This window comes from Petromyzon marinus, chromosome 18, assembly GCF_048934315.1.
Source record: "Petromyzon marinus isolate PM22_M1 ecotype Great Lakes invasive population chromosome 18, UKy_Petmar_22M1.pri1.0, whole genome shotgun sequence".
In the NCBI taxonomy this organism is placed as follows: Eukaryota; Metazoa; Chordata; class Hyperoartia; order Petromyzontiformes; family Petromyzontidae; genus Petromyzon; species Petromyzon marinus.
The window spans coordinates 4,329,564-4,348,631 of NC_133684.1; the positions used below are offsets into that span (position 1 = coordinate 4,329,564).

The 19,068-nt window shown below is 46.2% G+C and overlaps 1 protein-coding gene across 2 annotated transcripts in view; it reads right to left on the reverse strand.

Annotated features, from left to right (window-relative positions):
- LOC116943589 (uncharacterized) overlaps positions 1-19,068 on the reverse strand; it is a 67,969-nt gene that overhangs the window by 11,546 nt on the left and 37,355 nt on the right. The window contains exon 11 of one of the 2 annotated variants that reach the window (XM_032956553.2): positions 11,830-12,320. In XM_032956553.2, the coding sequence (XP_032812444.2) occupies positions 11,857-12,320 (464 nt within the window). In that variant the 3' untranslated portion in view covers positions 11,830-11,856. Of the gene's footprint in view, positions 1-11,828; positions 12,321-19,068 lie in introns of those variants that run through there. The other variant, XM_076067809.1, reaches the window with a different exon arrangement.

Here is a 19,068-nt window from a genome sequence, read left to right on the forward strand (position 1 = left end):
AGATTGCTGAGCGTATCTGGTGCTGCAAGGCAAAAACTAAGGTTTAGTAAGCCTCACGGTGAGCTGCCAGTCTTAAAACCGGCTCCACCACAACCGAACGATCAGTTGCACAACTAAATCACTCTGGGAATAACACAGTACTGAATTGTCCCGCGACCGTTTTGTCCTCATCTCTGAGTAGTTGTGCAACACGGGCAGTACGCAGAGTATTAAAAATTGTAACAATCAATTGCGGTTCGCATATGTGCACGCGATGAAATATGCCAAATCACAAATCACCGAGCAATCCGATGCTTCTAAATGCGCAGCCGCCCGAAGTTTTGCTTGCCAGTGGACAACCGCGATTCGGTCGCACCAAACCAAGTTATAACTTGCTGACCCGGCCTATGTTGGACATCTGTGAAAAAGAGCTTCATAGCTCATCGGATTCCTCCTGCAGTCTAAATATTCTGATTCAGATCGTTCGGGGACGGACCCGGCTTCATGAACCAAGCGTGAGAGAAAGCCATCAGCTCGGGGAGAGAGATTTTGGACTCGTTCCTTCCAGTCCATCTAAGCGTCATTATAAAAGGCCCCAAAACACCGTTGCCAGTACTCGGACGCTGCGCTACAATTGTGGCCAAAGTAAACGTGAATGTCTGTTCACAAACAAGCCGAACGTACAATAAAAACGAGAACGAATTTTGACAATGAAGGAAAAAATTAGCGTTCTACTTTAGCAAGCGAACGAAAAAATTTTGGGGGGGGAGGGGGGGGCGGTTAATGATGTCCACGCCTGTGCTTGGGGGAAAGTCACCGTGGCCTCGTGTTTGGCCCTAGCGAGTGCAAGGCCAACCTCTGGGTTCGTTTCAAAACACGAGTCAAACAAATCTCTCTCGCGTGATAAGTGATTGGAACTAATTATTTCCTCAACTGCACAAAATGCCGCTGAGAAGGTCAAGGACGTTAGCGTTTAACAGGTGCTCCAGAACATGGCCATTCAATGGGGGTTGTGGCTGCTTCGGCTGAGTGTGCCAAGTGGAGCGAGCAAGGGGGCCCCCTTGTCCACATAAGCAGTGCTCATGTCTTCAAAATTATTTCGCTTACTCAATAAATCAGTAAAGCAGAGGGAGCCGACTTACCGTAGCCGTAGAGTTGTTTACTTATGTATTCAATTTTATATACTTTAGCCCCTTGGTGTTAGTTAGACTTTGAACTCTTATTATAGTAAGACTTGTTTACCACTTATTTAAGATTTTAGATTCCTATATGTTGAATGTATGCACCATCCTGCAAAAGTAAATTCCGTGTCTCTGTGAACTTTCATGGCGAATAAAACCCTTTCTGATTCTGATTCTGATCTCGGCAAAGCCTCACCGAGCCTGAAGACTACATTTCAGGAAGGTGCCGTTTTGGGATGTTTAAACCGATTCCATTTATGGGTGGTGGCATGTGGGGAGGAAACCGGAGTTCCCGGAGAAAACCCACCGTGCACACGAGATGGTGACACACAACAAGCCCCACACAGCCAGGCGCGCGAAGCCGGTTGCTGCCACTACGCTGCTCTCTCGGCTGTCGTGAGAGGCGAGTTGTGGCTGTAATATTCCTCGTGCCTCTGTCGCCGAAGGTTCAATATCCTTTGCTGGTTCCGTTCACAAGTGCAGGAAGCACAGCGTGCGGAGTTACTTACCCAGTGTAATTGAACATCTCGTTTGAGACCGACTCCCGCAACTTTGGCAAACCTCATCTTCTTTCCACCACGTAACTTTAAATTGCAAAAAAAAAAAACCCATCGTGTAACCCCCAAGATCCTGCCACTGGCTTAACCGTCTCAGTTCAGTGACATGATCATTACTGCGCTAATGTGCAAACTAGGCTGGTGAGATATATTGCCTGAATCTATTTAAACACGATAAATGGATCTCTCAAACACGTTAAAAGCTGTGAGCCCATTACTCGGAACAAGTATCCATTCAACCCTTCAAATTAGGTTGAAGTAGAAAAGAACTGCCATTAAATATATAATGTCTCGACGTTGTTGCAAATGAACGCAAAAGCCATGTGTCACGGTGCGGCCTGTAGGAGCAGTACTGGCTGCTGGCTCATGCCACCTGACTCTTTGCTCTCATTGCCCTGTGCTTTCTGCATGGGTCCCAGACACTTCAACCCTATCAGCAATCACGAAGAGAACATGGGTCAGGTCGCTGGGGGAGGTCCTCCATTCACTGCCGGTGCCAATTAGAGAGCAGCGGATGTGTGCCTGGCCTGGGATTTGAAATAAGGCCGCTTGGGGCTAACACTGCAGTGCAATAGCCGCTGCATTGACAATGTTTGCTAAACCTGAGCCTCTTGAACATAAATATTTGAATTTATTTAGACAATAAAACAAAGATCCCCTGTGTAAGCCACACGGGCTGTTGGAGCAAGTCCTGGTGGCTACAGCACTAAAGAAAGCTGCCAAGGGGCACGCATTAGACGGTGGTGTGGTAGGAAAAAAACACGGCCAGACGCCTTTGTCTCTCCAGTGCTGATGTGTGCACACTGCATCAGATACCCACCTAAGGCTGAGTTGACCTAGGGGCGAATCCACAAATGGTGCATATATATTTGCCACTGATGTTGAGCGGGAATCAAACCCGGGTCGTAACACAGTGCACTACGACACTCCCACTCCCCAATACCGTTTCATCATGTATATAAACATGCACACGGTGCCTTAACCCCATACTAAAACTATTTTTGTAAAATTGCAGTCCACAACATAACTTACGTTTGATTATTTTTCACAGCGTGTACCACCAGCAATAGCTTAACAGCTTGCAAAGTAAAAAGAAAATACGGTGTCTAGAATTTTACCGTATTACTGAAGGTCATAGCTTTTACTGACCGTGTTGTTACTGGAAACATGCCCAGTGCCGTGAAAATTCAGTCAAACACCTTCACTTTGCTGAATCAACAGGATTCTAATTTATTCCAGTCGACAAAAATAGTATTAGGACATCAACCATTCAGAAGGCCACGAATCTTGCTGCGTTTTCTTAATGACCGTAATTCACGGTGAATGTGTACATTAAAATGCAGGAAATTGCCCACATCAATCACACAACGTCGAAATAATAAGTAATAATAAATGATAAGTAAACAATAATTGAAATGGAGAAATATGCTTTACAGTTGGTTAGGAGGGTCGTCTGCAAGATACGATGCAACGTGACGGACGGCACGTGACGACGGCACGTGTTACAGTAACGGACGGCACGTGTTAGAGTAACTGATGCCCTCCCTGGCCACGTGGCTGTCACAAGGCCAAACCAGCCGGAGCAAGTGGCTCCCAAGGTACCCCATGGAATACATTTCATGTCGCGTATGGTGACGGTGAATTTACCGCTCGAGAAAAACAAACAAGTAAAAAAAAACATGATAATTTAAAAAGCGATGGAAAAATGTGTTCTCTCTGTAAAGGACGCGGACCAAATATGGAATACATTTTGAATTTTTAAAGAGCTGCGTCTCATCTGAAGGCTCCCTTCACTGTACCGAGACAACATCTTTGGACACATGAAAAAATACTCTTTTTTTAAGTCAATGTTAACATCGTTGCCTGGAAATCTACTTCATCTAGACATTACGGATTTTCTTTTTCTACATTTAATAATCGCAGATCGCCGACTAAAGTTATTGCAGCTATACTTGGTGGCATCTAAGATTGAGACCTTTCTTGATACCGTACTGAAGCGACATGTAATGCAGCGAAATGCAGATTTTATTTATCAGATTTTCACTCGAAAATCGTTGGCCCATCTGTGGCACATGTTAAAGCGTTACTTGGAAATGACAAAATAAAGAGAGAAAAAAATGTCCCCAGGAACGTTTTCATCAGTGGAATACACTTCCAGTTGTAACATTAGCCAGTGCGTTACTCCGCAAACGATGACTTTGGCATTCATCCAGCCGTAAAGTTGGATACAACCGCATCACGTAACGAGCCTGCATCGGGCTTTGCTAAATTTAAATGTGCGAGCCAGAATGATGTATGATGCTGCATCGTAAGGACCGGGGGGGGGGGGGATTAGTTTGATGACAGATTCCCACGATCAACGATTCTCACGTTCCCCTGCAAACAGAGTCTTGACACCCAGTGGCTGATCGGCCGGCAGATGTTCCATCACTCCCTTTCATGCCGTGTTATTCAGTATCTGTTATCGGGCAAGTGGTGACAATGATCAGATTTTTGTTTCTTCCCCCGGGAGGTCTAATGCGCATCTGCGTTTGCACACCTGCAGAAATTGTTTTCCTTGTTACCTTATCGTCGGTACCGAGCCATGAGCTAGAAAACGTAAATCGTTTCCAGGCGTTTCATGTAACAGATACCTGGAGACATCCATCCGAAATTAAAATTAACTTTCAGTGTCAAGGTTTAACTAGGACCTCGGACCGAATCAACCACAATGCGCCTCGCGCCGTCGTACCACAGAAGATGAGCAGGCTTGAGCCTGTATTGTGCAAGGATGGGCGACCACCATGCATACATCAGGTATGGAAGGTGGTGTTGGCGGTAGAGGGCAGTGTGACAACATCCAACACTCATCTTTACTCTCGCCTTCGCCAACTTGAACTGGCCAGCGTGGTGAAGTAAGGTCAAATAAGTGTGCACGGATGTATGTTGAACTTCTTTCACACCGTACGTATCCAACCGTGTTAATCGGAGGTGTGGGGGGGGGACAAACTAAACACAAAAACAGTGCTAAAGCAATAAGTTTTTAATCTAGATGTTTGCATAGCTTTGGGAGGCCCACACCCAGCAGCCCCTTAACAAATGGGTCGTACAAGTTTGTGCTGGCTTAACGATACTGCAATGCAAACAAATAAGCGGCGCAAATATTTGAATAACAATAATGCATTGCTGTGTGATGATGCATATGATCATTTGCCCATAAATTCTATTCAAGTTTGGGACGTAGCTGTGAGAATTCGTTTAAACCTGCACGGAGAATATACATCTTAAGCCACTATCCATCATTTCACTGTCACATTTTGTTCATCAATGCTTTTCATTCTTCTGTTTCTGGTTAACGTCAGAGAGAGGTAGGTGGCTTTTAACTCCAATTCTTGATCTATTTCTAGCAGCTCACATTTTTCCCAAAACATTTGAAAAGTCAAGGAGGCTTAAACAGCTAAAAACTACCCTCACTCACTCAAAGAGTTTGCTGGTAAATGCTCGCACTTGGGCACTGAGATCTCTCATGAAAGCAAGCACTAATTCATCAAAATTATAGCAAAAATATGTCAAAGCACACACGTACACACACGCATGCAAAGATCCCCTTGTATGGCCATACAAGTTGTTGAGGCGAGTGCTGTTAACGAGCTCCCATGAAGAATGACACGGCGAAGGAGGAAAGTGGTATGACCAGAACCACACACGTGCCACCTTCGCCACGTGTGGCTGGGAATTGAACTCGTCACCGGGTTGGGAGCGCAGTGTGTTGTGAATCACTGCGAGACGGCCCCGCGTAGGAAGACACCAATCCCTTGTGGAGTGTAGACACGCAGACCACCGAAGGGCAAACGACGTTGAGGCAAAATGCCGTCAGTGAGCGCCTATCAAGGCCAGCACGGTGTGCAAGCGAGATTTTAAAAACGTCTCTATTGTTTTCAAACTGCCACGCCTGGAGATTGAATGGTAACAGTGACAGGTATAAATAACCGTTACACATTGGCTGAACCCCAATGTACAGTATAATGTAATTAATCGAATTGTATTCCTGCCCCTTGTTTCACCCAATAAAATCTTATTTGTGCCACCTGTCTCCTGGAAGAGGATCTGAAATAGGTTTATTGATCGTTACAGATCCCAGGCAACTACTCCAAATGCTTGCAGCCTTTTGGCTGAAACGATGTAAAAACTTCGAACGTGTCTGCATGGAACTCACACATGCCGGTGCAAATGCAACCCATCCAAAACAGAATTTATATGGTGAGTAAAAAAAAAAAATCTTGAAGGATGTTATTTCTAAAAGCATACTTGCCTGCATGGAAATATGCACTTGCAAGATATATATACGTTAAATGTAAGAATATAAAATAAAAGACAGATGGCAGACTTCTTTTTTTTCCACCCTCAGCACTACTGCGCAGCACAGAAGCAACCTTTCGGCTCCTCTACTCAAGGTGTTGCAAACCGTATTAACTTAGATCCGAATTTCTGCATCTGAGAAGCAAGGAGGCATGCCACTTTTTTGCACTCTGTGAGAAGGGGGCAACTGCCCAAGTCGTTGCACCACCCTCGTGCAGCAGGTACTACTACTACACACTCCTGTGCATGTCGAGCATCGGTTCTTGAATTGTGACAATTCGTCGAATCGCCAGCGCACGAACTGTTCAACCTCCTGTCATCCGCCCAGTGAAGGCCCTGCGGAACGTGTGACATGCACTGACTTGTGTGGGCAGGTAAATGGACTCGAGGAATTGAATGCGCTCGAGAGGATCTCCACGGTGGAGATGGAGCGATTAGATAAATTCGTGCGCAGGTGCTAAGGTGAATTATTACATAGCAGGAGCGTGAAAGGAGGAGGAGGCGGCGGTTTGTGGAGGCCTTCATCCAGCAGTGGATTGACCATGGCTGCTGCTGATGATGATGACGAAGATGTAAAAGAAGTCGCCTATTTTTTGGGGTATAATGATGTGACCAACAAACCACAACAGAAAAAAAACCCCAAACACTTTAATATTTTCTAACAGTTGAAAATTAGATAGGCTTTCTATGGTCAAGACCTTTGGCAGCCGATCTTATAATCAGCCACGATGCCATGCAATGTGCACGAGCTGTGCCTAATAAGACTTGCACCAGTGGTCTCATATGCATCCTGCAGATGAGCCACGGTTAAAGCAGTGGAGCGTTAGTGCCAATTGCCTGCAGTGTACACAGCTGAGTCGTTGGAACAACGTTCCCCGTCAGAAAAGACGTAAATTTGCAATGCTTAGGAACTCTTGCGACCATATGAGGAGCAGATTTATGATTTAATTATTTTTTCCATCATATGTCAGCTGGCTATACAATGTTTCCCCTCCCCCCCCCCCCCCATATTTCATAGCCAGTCGACATTTATTTTTAAATAAACATTTTCTTTTTTTTGGCAAAGAATGTTATCCCCTCTACTCTACTTTTGCAGCAGCAGCTGTAAAGACTTTTGGCCTGCCAAAAAATGACACCAAACAGGCACCCATTGAAGACTTGTTTCAGACATGCGGAATTTACTGTCCAATTCTAATAGCACCTTGCCAGCCAAAAGACCGTTGCGATATACATGCGTTTCAGCGATAGAGAATGGGGCCTTTGGAGTGGTCTTGTTTGCTTAATAGTAGGGCCATGGTAGTGTGCCGTTTTAATTAGCAACACTGAACGTGCAATCCAGAGGTCGCCGATCTGGCTAAATCTCCCGGCACGCCAGTTGAACTAATGGGGCAAGTGTGTTTTTTTGAAACACCCGTCCCACACGCCCGTGTCCACCCAGCAGTATAAATATAAAGTGATCACTGGCCGAGAGCGATAGCTGGCTGAGTGCAATCTCGACAGCGGTGACTGGGAAGAGATAGCGCAAAGACGGGTCCCTGCGGAGATCCTGCATGCTCAACCAACGACGTCGAACTAGCTGAAAGCCGATGCGTGACCGCAGCTGCCGAGGAGAGAGCAGCACGTAAGGCCCCTTTCAAGCGGCACTACATCGTCATCTTTCATGTGGGAGCCGTCTCGTCAGATCGATCTGACGAGACGGCCAACGGTGAATGGATTGCAACCGCGGTTTGATTCAGGTCGCATGTGGTGGGGCAAAGTGTGGGCACTTCCCACGGCTTCCAAGTCACCTTATAGCCAGCGTCGAAGAGTTGGGCCTCTGCAGACCTAAGGCCCTCCCGCCAGGGGTTGCGCGGGCAAGCAATAATTGGAGGGCTTGCACATTTACTTTTTTTTACCTTCAGCTTGATGGCATGCGCGGCTCCCTTATGAGTGCATAGTCAAAAGGCAACGGGAGGCTGTGCTTGGCTCTGGGGGAGGCTGATTGTGCCGTTGCACAGCGGGTGGCGGAGAGCATTCCATGTTGTTGTCGACGTGATCTGAGAGTGCCACCGGCTCATCTACCCACTGCGGTGCTTGCGATTGTGACATCTTGTCCTGTCAAGTCGCGGCGTTTTATTTATTTATTTGTACCCTTCCTTTGGCGTGCGTTTAAACGTTCGTGGAAAAGCTGCAATTATTCCAAATCACTGCGGCGCGCCGTGCAATTTTCTCGAAAGGTTGCATCTGCGGAAATTGTGCAAAATCTCCTTTAAGCCGAAGGCATTTTATTTTTTACTGGTGTGTGTGTGTGCACCAACGTGGATATATAATTTTCAGTAACACCTGCGTCACAGTCAACACATGTAGTGCTGCAAGTTTCAATGCAGAATAAAAGAAAGTTTGTGCAGAGCATTGCATGAGGTCGAGTCGCATGTTGACGCACAGATGTGCAAATAGTATTGACGTGACTTATATTTATAGAGATGTTTCAGTCTTCGAGTGCTCCCTCCAGTAACCATGACTCAATAGAGAGTTTTCGCCAACTGGCACCAATTAAAACTGCCCATGTATACAGGTAGGTATCGATTAATTCCCAGAATAATTCTTACCAAGTCAACGTTTTGGTGCAGGGTCACTTTTTCAATATAGATTTTTTTTGGGGGGTTAGATCGCGTAAATATATAAATGTGTCATTATACCCGCCACCACCCAACACAGCCAAATAATAAGGTTTGTCACGTAAACAAAACGTGCCAATTCTTTACTAGCACAGCACACCGGTGTGTTGGAGAGCAAATCCACGACATTTACAATCTGAGTACGACGTTTTGGCAGTAATTACAACTAGCTTCATCAGGCGACAGCCAAATTTGTCTGTTGTGTTTATTTGACAAACCTTACTAATTGGCTGTGTCGGGTGGTGGCGAATTTAACGACGCATCTATATTTACGCGATCTGGCCCAAAAAACCTCGAATGGATGATATTGGTCGCGAAAGCCTACGAGTTAAACTCACTTTTTTTAAGGCAGCACCAACTCCTATTCGCAGAACTGTAAAATCCCAGCGGTCCACTACCCTTTTGGAGAGAATGGAGCCACGTTTGGAGGCTTGCGAATCGAAAGTCTCAAAACACCACGCGCGATTTGCTCCTCCTGACGTGGCGCGTCAACGTCGGTGTCTGGCGTGAGGGCGTTTACGGAACGCATGAGCTGCGTGAACTTCAGCAGCTGCTTAAAACGAGGCCACGAGTGACGGAGACTCTCTCTCACTCTCTCTCTTCCAGCAGGGTCAGGAGACCCAACGGGCAAATCTGGCGATGCCTGGAACCGCCTCTGTATGGTTGGTGTCGGCTGCTTCTACGCAAAGCCTCAAGACGTGGGCCCATGTCGACTAGGCCCAGAGCACGGACTGCGGTGATGAGCAACATGAGAACTCATCCTCTCCACTTATATCTGTTCGAGGAGCCATGCACAGCTAACGGTTGTTTTTATTGATCAGGTAAGGCCCAATGAGCTGTGTAGCTCTTTGTCAGAAGGGGCCCTGCCACAAATGATAGCTCAACGAAGTGGCTTATCACGTGGGAATGTACAGCAGCGAAAAACTCTGAACACATGTCGATTCTAAATGTGGGGGGGGGGGGGGGAGGGGGACAGGAGGACCCGGAGAAAAGTCCACGTGACCACGAGTTGAACAGGACACTCCAACGCTGTCCTCTGGACAGTCCGGTCCCTTCACCTGATGAAGGCCACTTGTGTTGTGGCTGAAACGTCGTGATTTTTTTGTTATTTTATTTTTTACCTACGGGACTTTACCGAATAGAACCAAAGAGTATGGATCCTTGCAGTCACGATAGCTTCAAATCTAGAATACAAATATACAACAGGCGTCAGGATTGGGATCGAACCCACGATCTCCTGTATACCAGGTGAGGTAGTTAACATCTCACCAACGTGGCACCCTATTTAATCAAGGGTCTGTGCCCATAAATTCTCGAACTACGTTGGTACATTTTGATTTAAAGCTTTCGTGACTGCAGGGATTGATATTCTTGGTTCTTTCGGTAAAGTCACGTAGAAGGGAAACAATAAAACAATACAAAATATATAAAACACCTGATGATGATTGCTTGTGTTGTAGTCGAAACGTCGTGATAATTTTATTGTTTTATATTGTTTTTTTATTGTTTTATTGTTTTCCTTCTACGTGACTTCACCGAAAGAACCAAGAATACGTTGGTACAATGCACTCGAAATGATAACGATGATGGTAAGGGTACTTTAAACCAATCTTAGTATTCCAAACTCGGTGACAGTTCACTGTCGTACGCTGTCACACATGGCAGTAGTGATGAGGACGCTTGTGGGCTCTCGTCATCACCTTGCCACCGCTCCAACGCAAATGGATTTGCCATTATACCTCCCCCCGACATGTCATTCTGATCACCTACAAATGAATGTCAACGCTCGCTTTGTGTGCACATTACGTTTAATCTGCCTTTACCTGCAGGCAAACATAACTAAATAAACACTGCACAGATATATAGATGGAATATTTAAATCATGTATTTTATATTCCACACAAGGTCAGAAAACTAGCCAATATCCCATAATATAAAAAGTCATGAATTATTAAAATTGTAATTTTGCATGGCCCACCCCATAACTCCATCCTAATTGCATTTAAGGAGCAATTTTTTTTAGAAGTGCTCCTTGTGTCTATTTAAATTCCTATTTGGTTAGCATGGCCTTAATAGAACAGGGGTAATATCTATAATAGAACCAGCTGGCAGTATAATGTTGAATCCAAGATCATTTCAGATAAGCATTATATTGCGTACATTTAAATTCCCAATTCCCAGGAGTTGGTGTAAATTCACAAGGCTCCGAAAATCACACTAAGACCGCATTATTAATCTATTGAAGCAGCAGAGAATAAACAAGAATAGCAATGCTTCTAATATAAGCATTTTCTCAACGCGATTATTATTACACGTTAACTCACAAAGGTCGGAGTGAAAACGTGAAATAAATAATAATTTATCAGGCTTCAAATGCCTAAGCTTCTGTCTGGTCAGGGATGCTCAATGCAGTCCGAATAAAATGTACAATTAAAATGAAAATACATGCTGATGATTGCTGTGCAATAGAAGGCTTACTGCCTTGCTTGCGATACACGAATAGCATTTGAACATCAAAGGCCCGGGTGTCACTGGCAGACCCTCCAGTGGTAACGACTCGTCCAGCCCAAATTACACGTTGATACCCCTGACCCTGAGAGTGATTATTGTGGTCCGTGTGTCCCCGACAAACACGCGAGGCAGGATACATTGCATAATGTGGGGCATTAATACCTGTCCCAGATTAGGCATCGGTGTTGCTTCCTTTCAAAAGATGACAGCTGGACCCTTGAGCACATTTGTCAGTCAGCGGTCAGCAGAGCTGATAAAAAGAAAGTTCATCTCTTGCGCTTTGCTTTCTTACTCGAAATTCTATCCCTTGCAAAATCCTATATTTACTCACCATGACAACGAGGTAGAATGCCCTTGTCATGCCGCAAGCAGGCGAGTGTGCGGGAGGATTGGTTTGTTGCGAAGGCATTTCATTTAAAACTTACGTAAGTCCGACAGAATTAACAAAAAAAAAAGCACAGGAGGTGCATACCTTCCGCCTGCACTAAACACCGCGCGAGTCCGTCAACGGCGGCTCGCGCCCGGTGCGCTCCTCCCCCAGTAAGCTGGCAGGTGTCACGCTCCGCGGCGACGTCATCGCTTCGCGCGACGAGACGAGACACTCACCTGCAGGCTCCTGCCGGCCGTCGCCTCCTAGACAAACGCGCGAGGCCACGGGGGATTCGGATCGGAGCTCGCCGCGTGGTCGCTGTCGATCGGAATCGCGACGGCGCCTCCGTGGGCCCGCACGGATGAATCCGGACCGCGGCCGCCACCGCCGCCGCCAGTGTTGGTGGTGGACAGCGTCTCGTCTCGAGCGAATGCGGGTACCAACAGCGCGTTGTTGTTGTTGTTGGTGTTGCTGGCAGCTCCCTCGTCGTCGCTGGCTTTCTGAACCTCGTGCCCATCGCCGTCCTGCCGCTTGTCGCCAGACACCTTGGGCTCCACGCTCAGCGAGTCGCCGATGGACTTGATCTCCTCGGGCGAGAGCAGGGAGAGGGAAGAGTCCGAGGACCTGGAGTCTGGTGGCGGGTCCGTGCTGTTGGACTTCTCCACCGCCTTGTGCTCCGCGTCATCGCCGGCGCTCTCGGCCAGCAGCTTGCTCCCTGCGTCCTCCTCTGCGGAAAAGGAAACATAAATGAAAGGAAGAAGTGAAATGTGGAACGCCGTAGAGCGTCGCCATTTCTCACGCTGTTAGTACGCGCACTCGATCGGCAGGTCGCGTATTGTGGGGTCAAATGTGGATAACTCCAACTTCTTTCAGAATGTCTGGCCAGCGTGAAAGAGTAGGCCAAATACCCCGCTAGAGACGTTCTCTGGAGCTCGCTTCAGTGGAGGCCCTTCCAATAGTAGTGACGTGAGCAAGCACTTGCAGGGCGTCTCCTTTACCTTTATTATGCTTATATTATAATACCAAATGTTGTTATGAAACCAAACTTCGTTATATTACCAAACTTTAAATTAAGCATGTACCAAGCACCACAATTTTATTGGGGAATGTACATTTTACAACAAAATACGCCACCAAATTAAAGACTTTCACGGGCTGATTAGGAATATTCGTGACGCTAATTGTCCATAACTCTCAAAGTTTATATAATATTCATAAAAATATGAGTATATACATAAATACATGTGAGCCATGCACCGCCAATACAGTCTTTAAAAAATGTATAGCATTTATTGTCATATATATCAGCATATAATATCTAATATGCACCAAAATACATGAACATGTAACAAGCTAGCTCATGCAGGAATATATCGAAGGCAAAAACTTTCCCCCGTAGTATTTTAGTTTAACAGAAATAAATTTGCAAATAGGGCCATTGAAGAAGGAAAACCAACGTTATATGTGCATGGGACGATTAAATTCAATTGCCTTCAGCGGTTGAGAAGTCCATTTTATTAAAATTAGTTTTTGGCTTTGCCCTGTGGCAGGACATTAATCCGACACACAGGCATTGTCAGTGGTTTGGGTCTGATAAGTTGTCTGCACTCCCTCGAAATTCTAAAGAATGAATAATGCACTTTGATCTCTCCGCTGGGGAGGGAGTATGCACAAGCGCTGTGGCCACGCAATCTTAAGCGCAGCACTCTCGGGAAAAGCAGAGTGACATTAGGGAAAAGAAGAGTGATAATAAAACAACGATAACCTGCAATCGATTTCCACAAACGTTTCCCAACATTACTACGACAAACCCATTAGTGGCATAATGTTGCTGGACGCGTGTTTATGCCAGACGATTGTATCCGACGCAAGGTCGCATACTTCTGGTAATTTCCGGTTTTTATTTTGGAATTTGTCGCGTAGATATAAACGTCTACGAAGCACAGCTGTACGGCACAAAGGTCAAGGAAAGGAACGTGCCTGCGAAGGCGTTCAACCGAGGAGATGGAGCAATGAAATCAGTTCGTGTGCAGGTGGTAAGGTGGATTGTTACATCGAGGGGAGCGGTGGTGTAGCAGTGAGCGCGATGCGCTACAAACCCTGGCGACCCGATTACGTTTCCAACTCACGGCCAACACTGGTGACGATTATCTGAACCGGTCCCTGACCTCCTCTAGGTCGACTCAGCCTCAAATGAGCACCTGGTGCGGTATAACAAACATCGCCACTGAGGAGACAAAGGCAGTCAGGCGTGGTGCTGATCACCCACACTCCTCGTGTGCCTTGCCGGCCTTCATAGGCGGTCGCTAACAGCACTTGCTCCAAAAGACCGTTCGAGGCTATACGGGGAATCTTTGTCTCCGTTACATCGAAAGGTCGTGAGAAGTGGCGGCAACTTGGGGAGGCTTTTGCCCAGCAGTGGATTGACCACGTCAGCAGGAAGCGTACTCTGGCCGGGATTTTCTCCTCCCAAACGCGTGCTACGCTCCGCGTATCAGTGCAGCCTGGAGGGCGTCCGCTTGCAGATCGCTCCGCTGCCGAGTACAGTTGGAGCCAAGGGGAACAGGTGCTGGGGTAAAAGCAGAGCCTCGGTGGGGCTATTGGACTGCTCTTCCGTCGGCGTAGCCGCCCTAAAAATGTTAAGCAAATTAAATTGGGCCCGGGCGCTTGCCTTATGACAGACTTCGTGACACGCAAGCAATGAAGGTGGCGGGGGTGGGACACAATACATGACGCCGGGGAGCTAAAAATAAAATCTATTATCTCCAAAAATGGGAGCAGAGGTTGTTGGCATCTGACACATGATGGCGATAAATGGAAAAAGTTTTAAATCCAATTCCGCACCGCATTTGCATGGAAGATTTTCACCAAGAAAACAGTAAGTTTGGCAGGGTTTAGACAGAATGTACAACCTTGCTTGGCGCAATTCTTTATTTTTGTGTGCTACAATGTGCAGACGGTGCTTCATGAAAAATATTAGCTGACACGAGACAGCCCCAATCAAAGCATTTGCATTTGAGAGTAGTCTCAAGCACGGTTTAGCTTAACCCTTTTGCTTATTCTGCTTTGTTTTGTACATTGTTGCTGAGTAATTATTATCCCCTTATTGAGTAATCATCTCATATGCGCCCTGATCCCAGATTCACTGCATGGGAGGTGGCACGGTCCAGTAATGATTGATGACAATGATCTGAACTTTCCGTGAAATGTCCCAAAAACCCAAGCTGGATTTATCCATTTTCCTCAGCACCACCCGTGTCAGCCTCTTGTCGAACATGAAAAGTCATCCCACTCAGCGGAAATTGAAGCAGTCATCCAAGCCCTGACAATCCGTTACCTAAACCAATTATGTTTGTTAATTATTATTATTATACATACAGTATATGTATATAAGCAAAGAAAACACTAAACTAAACAATGTTTTTTTCTATTTTACCAGGCAAGGCCCACCTCATTGTGAGAAGCGACCTGGCCACAAATGATAGCTCAACGAAGTGGCTTATCATGTGGAAATTCATAGCAGACAAATGCTCTAAACGCATGTTTCTAAATGTGGAGGGAAAAACCGGAGGACCTAGAGAAAAATCCACGCGACCACGGGGAGAACATGCAAACTCCAAATATACAGGCAGCATCAGGGTCGGCATCTAACCCACAACCTCTTGTATACCAGACGAGGTAGTTAACATCTCACCACCGTGGCGAGATGTTAACTACTGAGATAGCATGAAGCAACAAAATACCCATCATAGTGGAGTCAGGCAAGGAGTCAAAGTTATTCCCAGTCACAGAGGATGATTTCCGAAAATTGTTGCCGTGAAATAAAGCGCATATAAACGTAGAGGTTAGTGACTTCGATGATCCTGCGCTGTACATGAACCGTCCTAAAAAAAAAAACCCACCCGTGCCGGATTTATCCGTCCGCCCCGGCCGGCGCCACCGACATGAGCCCGGTTCCCGTGACGTGAGGCCGCCACGCGAGGCCCCTCTGTCATCGGGGGGTGGGGGTGGTGGCAGCACGATGCGCGAGACGCAGCAGGTGCCGGGCGTTTTAGACCCCCCCCCCACTCTCAGGCGAGCGTGGGGATGCAATCGACACTTTGGGGACGCGGGGGACCACGCAAGGCCGCGCCGCTTCCAAGCGAACCCTCTTAAACCCTAATTTAAACCCGCGGGGATAAAATTAGCGGCTTAACTCAGAGGATCCGTGGTGTGTTCTTCTGTGACGAACGCCAAGGAGGCTTCTCGATTATACAAAAGTACTGCGCCGTGAAAGCTGCCGGTAGGAGTAAGAACTCTTCCTCTGTCGTGCGGTATGATATTGCAATTGCTTCTCGGTGCTCCATTGTTTCCTGAACAAAAAAAATCTATCTTCTGTAGATGCTCATAAGGAGCCGGTGATATAAGCCAGCAGGTATTAATATACCTGCGCCGTCAAAAGGACTTTTGAAAATGAGAACTGGTGAAATTGTAAGGATTTTGTTAAGAACAGGCTGCCACATACAGGGTGCTTTATGAAATTTGTATTGGATCATCATGAAAGAGAGCGGAGAGACAAAAATTGCCCAGTTTGAATTTCGACACGTGGAACATGATTCCACATGTGCCAACCCTCCGGATTTAAGTGGTAGAATGTTGATTTTCCTGATTTTTTTAACCCTTTCTCTGCATGCTGTTTTTCAAGCAAAGTTTAATAAAAAAAAACTTTCTATTCTACAAGGCCAGCGTGATTTTCTTTGAAATTCGGTCCGCAGCACGAAAGTAAAAAAAAAATGCCTGCGCTTAAATTGGCAGAGTTTGCAAGTACATAATACTATTATGTTAAATGTGCAACAACAGGAACGCAATAGAAATGTAATATGTAAGATTATACGTTGTATGTGTATGAGCCATAGACAGGGTGTTTCAGAAAAGACGCTCGATGTCCCATCAAACGAATGTCTTCGCAACAATAAACAAACCGCTTGAAACGATAGCTCGCAAAGCACAAGGAGTTTGGGAGTTTTCCCTTAAGTAAAACACACTCTCATTCTGGGAGCCATCAGCACCCGCGACCACCGACTGTTTCTCGCATTAACTTCAATGAACGGCAGCGAACAAGGTGGCACGTAGCGCGGTGTCCTGCGTGGGGTTCATGGTGGAAAGGTGAGCGCGAGCGCTGGAGACTCCCACATTGAAAATGTGTTTACGCGACTAAACACTCCCAAAACATCTTGTCATTTGCGGGGCTTTAATTTCAAGCTGTTCGTCGATTATTACTTATAAGAAATACCTTGCGATGAACACTACGACGTTTTTTTTTTTAAAGTCCCTCTATATTTAGGCAGAATTTGAAAACCTTAAAGTAAAAAAAAGCACGAAATTGCATAAACTAGTCTGTGGTGATATTTGAAATTAACATTTCACTTTGTAAATTGGTGAAGTTATGAAAGCTGACAAAATTTAATTCTAAACTTATTTTTGCAATGAAATCCAATGTGAACATGTTTATTACACTGGGCAATGAACAAATGCAATGCAGAAGTCTGAAATTATCACGGCACAATACGGACGCAAACAGCGACATTTATCATTGAAGGGGGGGGGGGTTCTTTCTCTCTACTTACTTTACCTTCAGGTGGCAAATTGCCTTGAGTGAAATGTAAGATATGAAGCTTCCCCCCCCCCCCCCCTCAGCTGTAATCTCTGCGATGAACCGGCGTGTTGCCTTCCAGCGCGCGAGGCTTATTCATTTTATACAAAGCGCAATTAATTACATTTGAACGTTCTCTCCATAACAAGCCGAGAGCTCATCGACGGGCATTGAGTAAATGTTTAAAGGCGTCCATTAAGAACATTTAAACATACGCGCAAATTAACTCCCCCCCCCTCCCCATCCCCTCGTAAATTAACCAGGTGGCACGAGATTTAAACTGGCAACACAACACAAGCTGGCCGAGCTGCAAGTGCTCGACTCACAGGGCTAAACGGCCACCTCAAATCAACAAAGGGGACGCCTTCCAAAGCTGGCCAATTAAGACAATAATTTAGAAGACATTATCATGAGCCATTATCTATCCACTGCTGGCTGGCACGAGCGCACGAGCCCGACCCTCATCGATGCGTCCGCAGTGGCTGGACGCCGCCTCCCAAGCGGCTTTCCTTCATCAGTCTCGAGCCACGGCCATCATCCTCTCTGGCGGTGTGTCCTGCCCCACTGACATTTCTTGACGGCGAATACGATGCCTCGAATTGTTCTCCGATCCTCGTGCGTTCCGTCTTTCTGTCTCTCAGCGATACACGCACACAGGCACTTCTCAGTGCTTTCTGTTCACTTTGCAGCTTTTATAAGAACGCCGATGTGAATGTCTCAATTTCTGATCCACATGTCATAGCTGGATTTAGAAAACGTTTTCCGTACCATTGGCAGCATACGCGTTATTAATCAGGTTCTGGAAAAGACTCATTAATATAAAGCTCCATGAAGCCCAGATTGTGAAAACTGATTTAGTCATCTAAAGCTCTTACAAAGCCCATAAAAAATACGTTTAGAAAGCTATACTGAGATTGTAGGAAGTAACTATTTATATTAGAGTAGAGTCAGACTAGAAGACAGACATTCACCAAAATTATTCACAGCAACATTAGACATTTTAAATTGTATTGGAGTAATTAATGTATATACAGTACTGGAGAAATAACGAACCATCTCGGCAATGCTGATAATATAATTTGGTCAACTAATGGAAATTAACCACGAGACATTATTAAATAACTCAATATAGAGAGGACTGCAAAGTTTGGAACAGGAGTCACGTGACAAAAGTCCGTGTCAGGGACACAACTTGAAAACGCATCACGGCAGGCGTACCCAGGGAAAATTGTGATGTTTGCTTGAAAACAAAATAATTATACAAAGAAATTCTGCTTTTAGAAAACTGAACTTGATCATCTTAAGCAGCACACCAATGTGCCTGAAGAATATTTGAATGTAAGCTGTGTAAATTCGACAGCATGTTTCTTTTCTTCCCTTCCATAGTGTGAATATCTTGCTCCTATGCATGTTGAACGTCTTTCGCACCGTACGTAGCCAACGCTGCTAATCCGAGTGCGCGGCGAAGAGGGGGGGGGATGTACAATGCAGTGCGCCTCGCGGTGCTCCACGTTAACAGGCAACCCACGAAGCCCTCACTCTGAAGCCGTGCGGGGTGAGAAAGAAAAATGACCGCCCTCCCGCTTTCAGATCGAGACGCTAGCGGTGGCTGTCAGCGTCCGCCAGGATGTCGCGCAAACTCAGCGCATTGTGTTGGCGTTCTGGCGCACTCGCTCCGGCACGCACACGCCTGCACACGCACGCACGCACTCACTCGGGCACTCGCGAACGCACGCACTCAGTCACGCACTCACTCAGTCACGCACTCACTCACTCACTCAGTCACGCACTCAGTCACGCACTCACTCAGTCACGCAGTCACGCACTCACTCACTCAGTCACG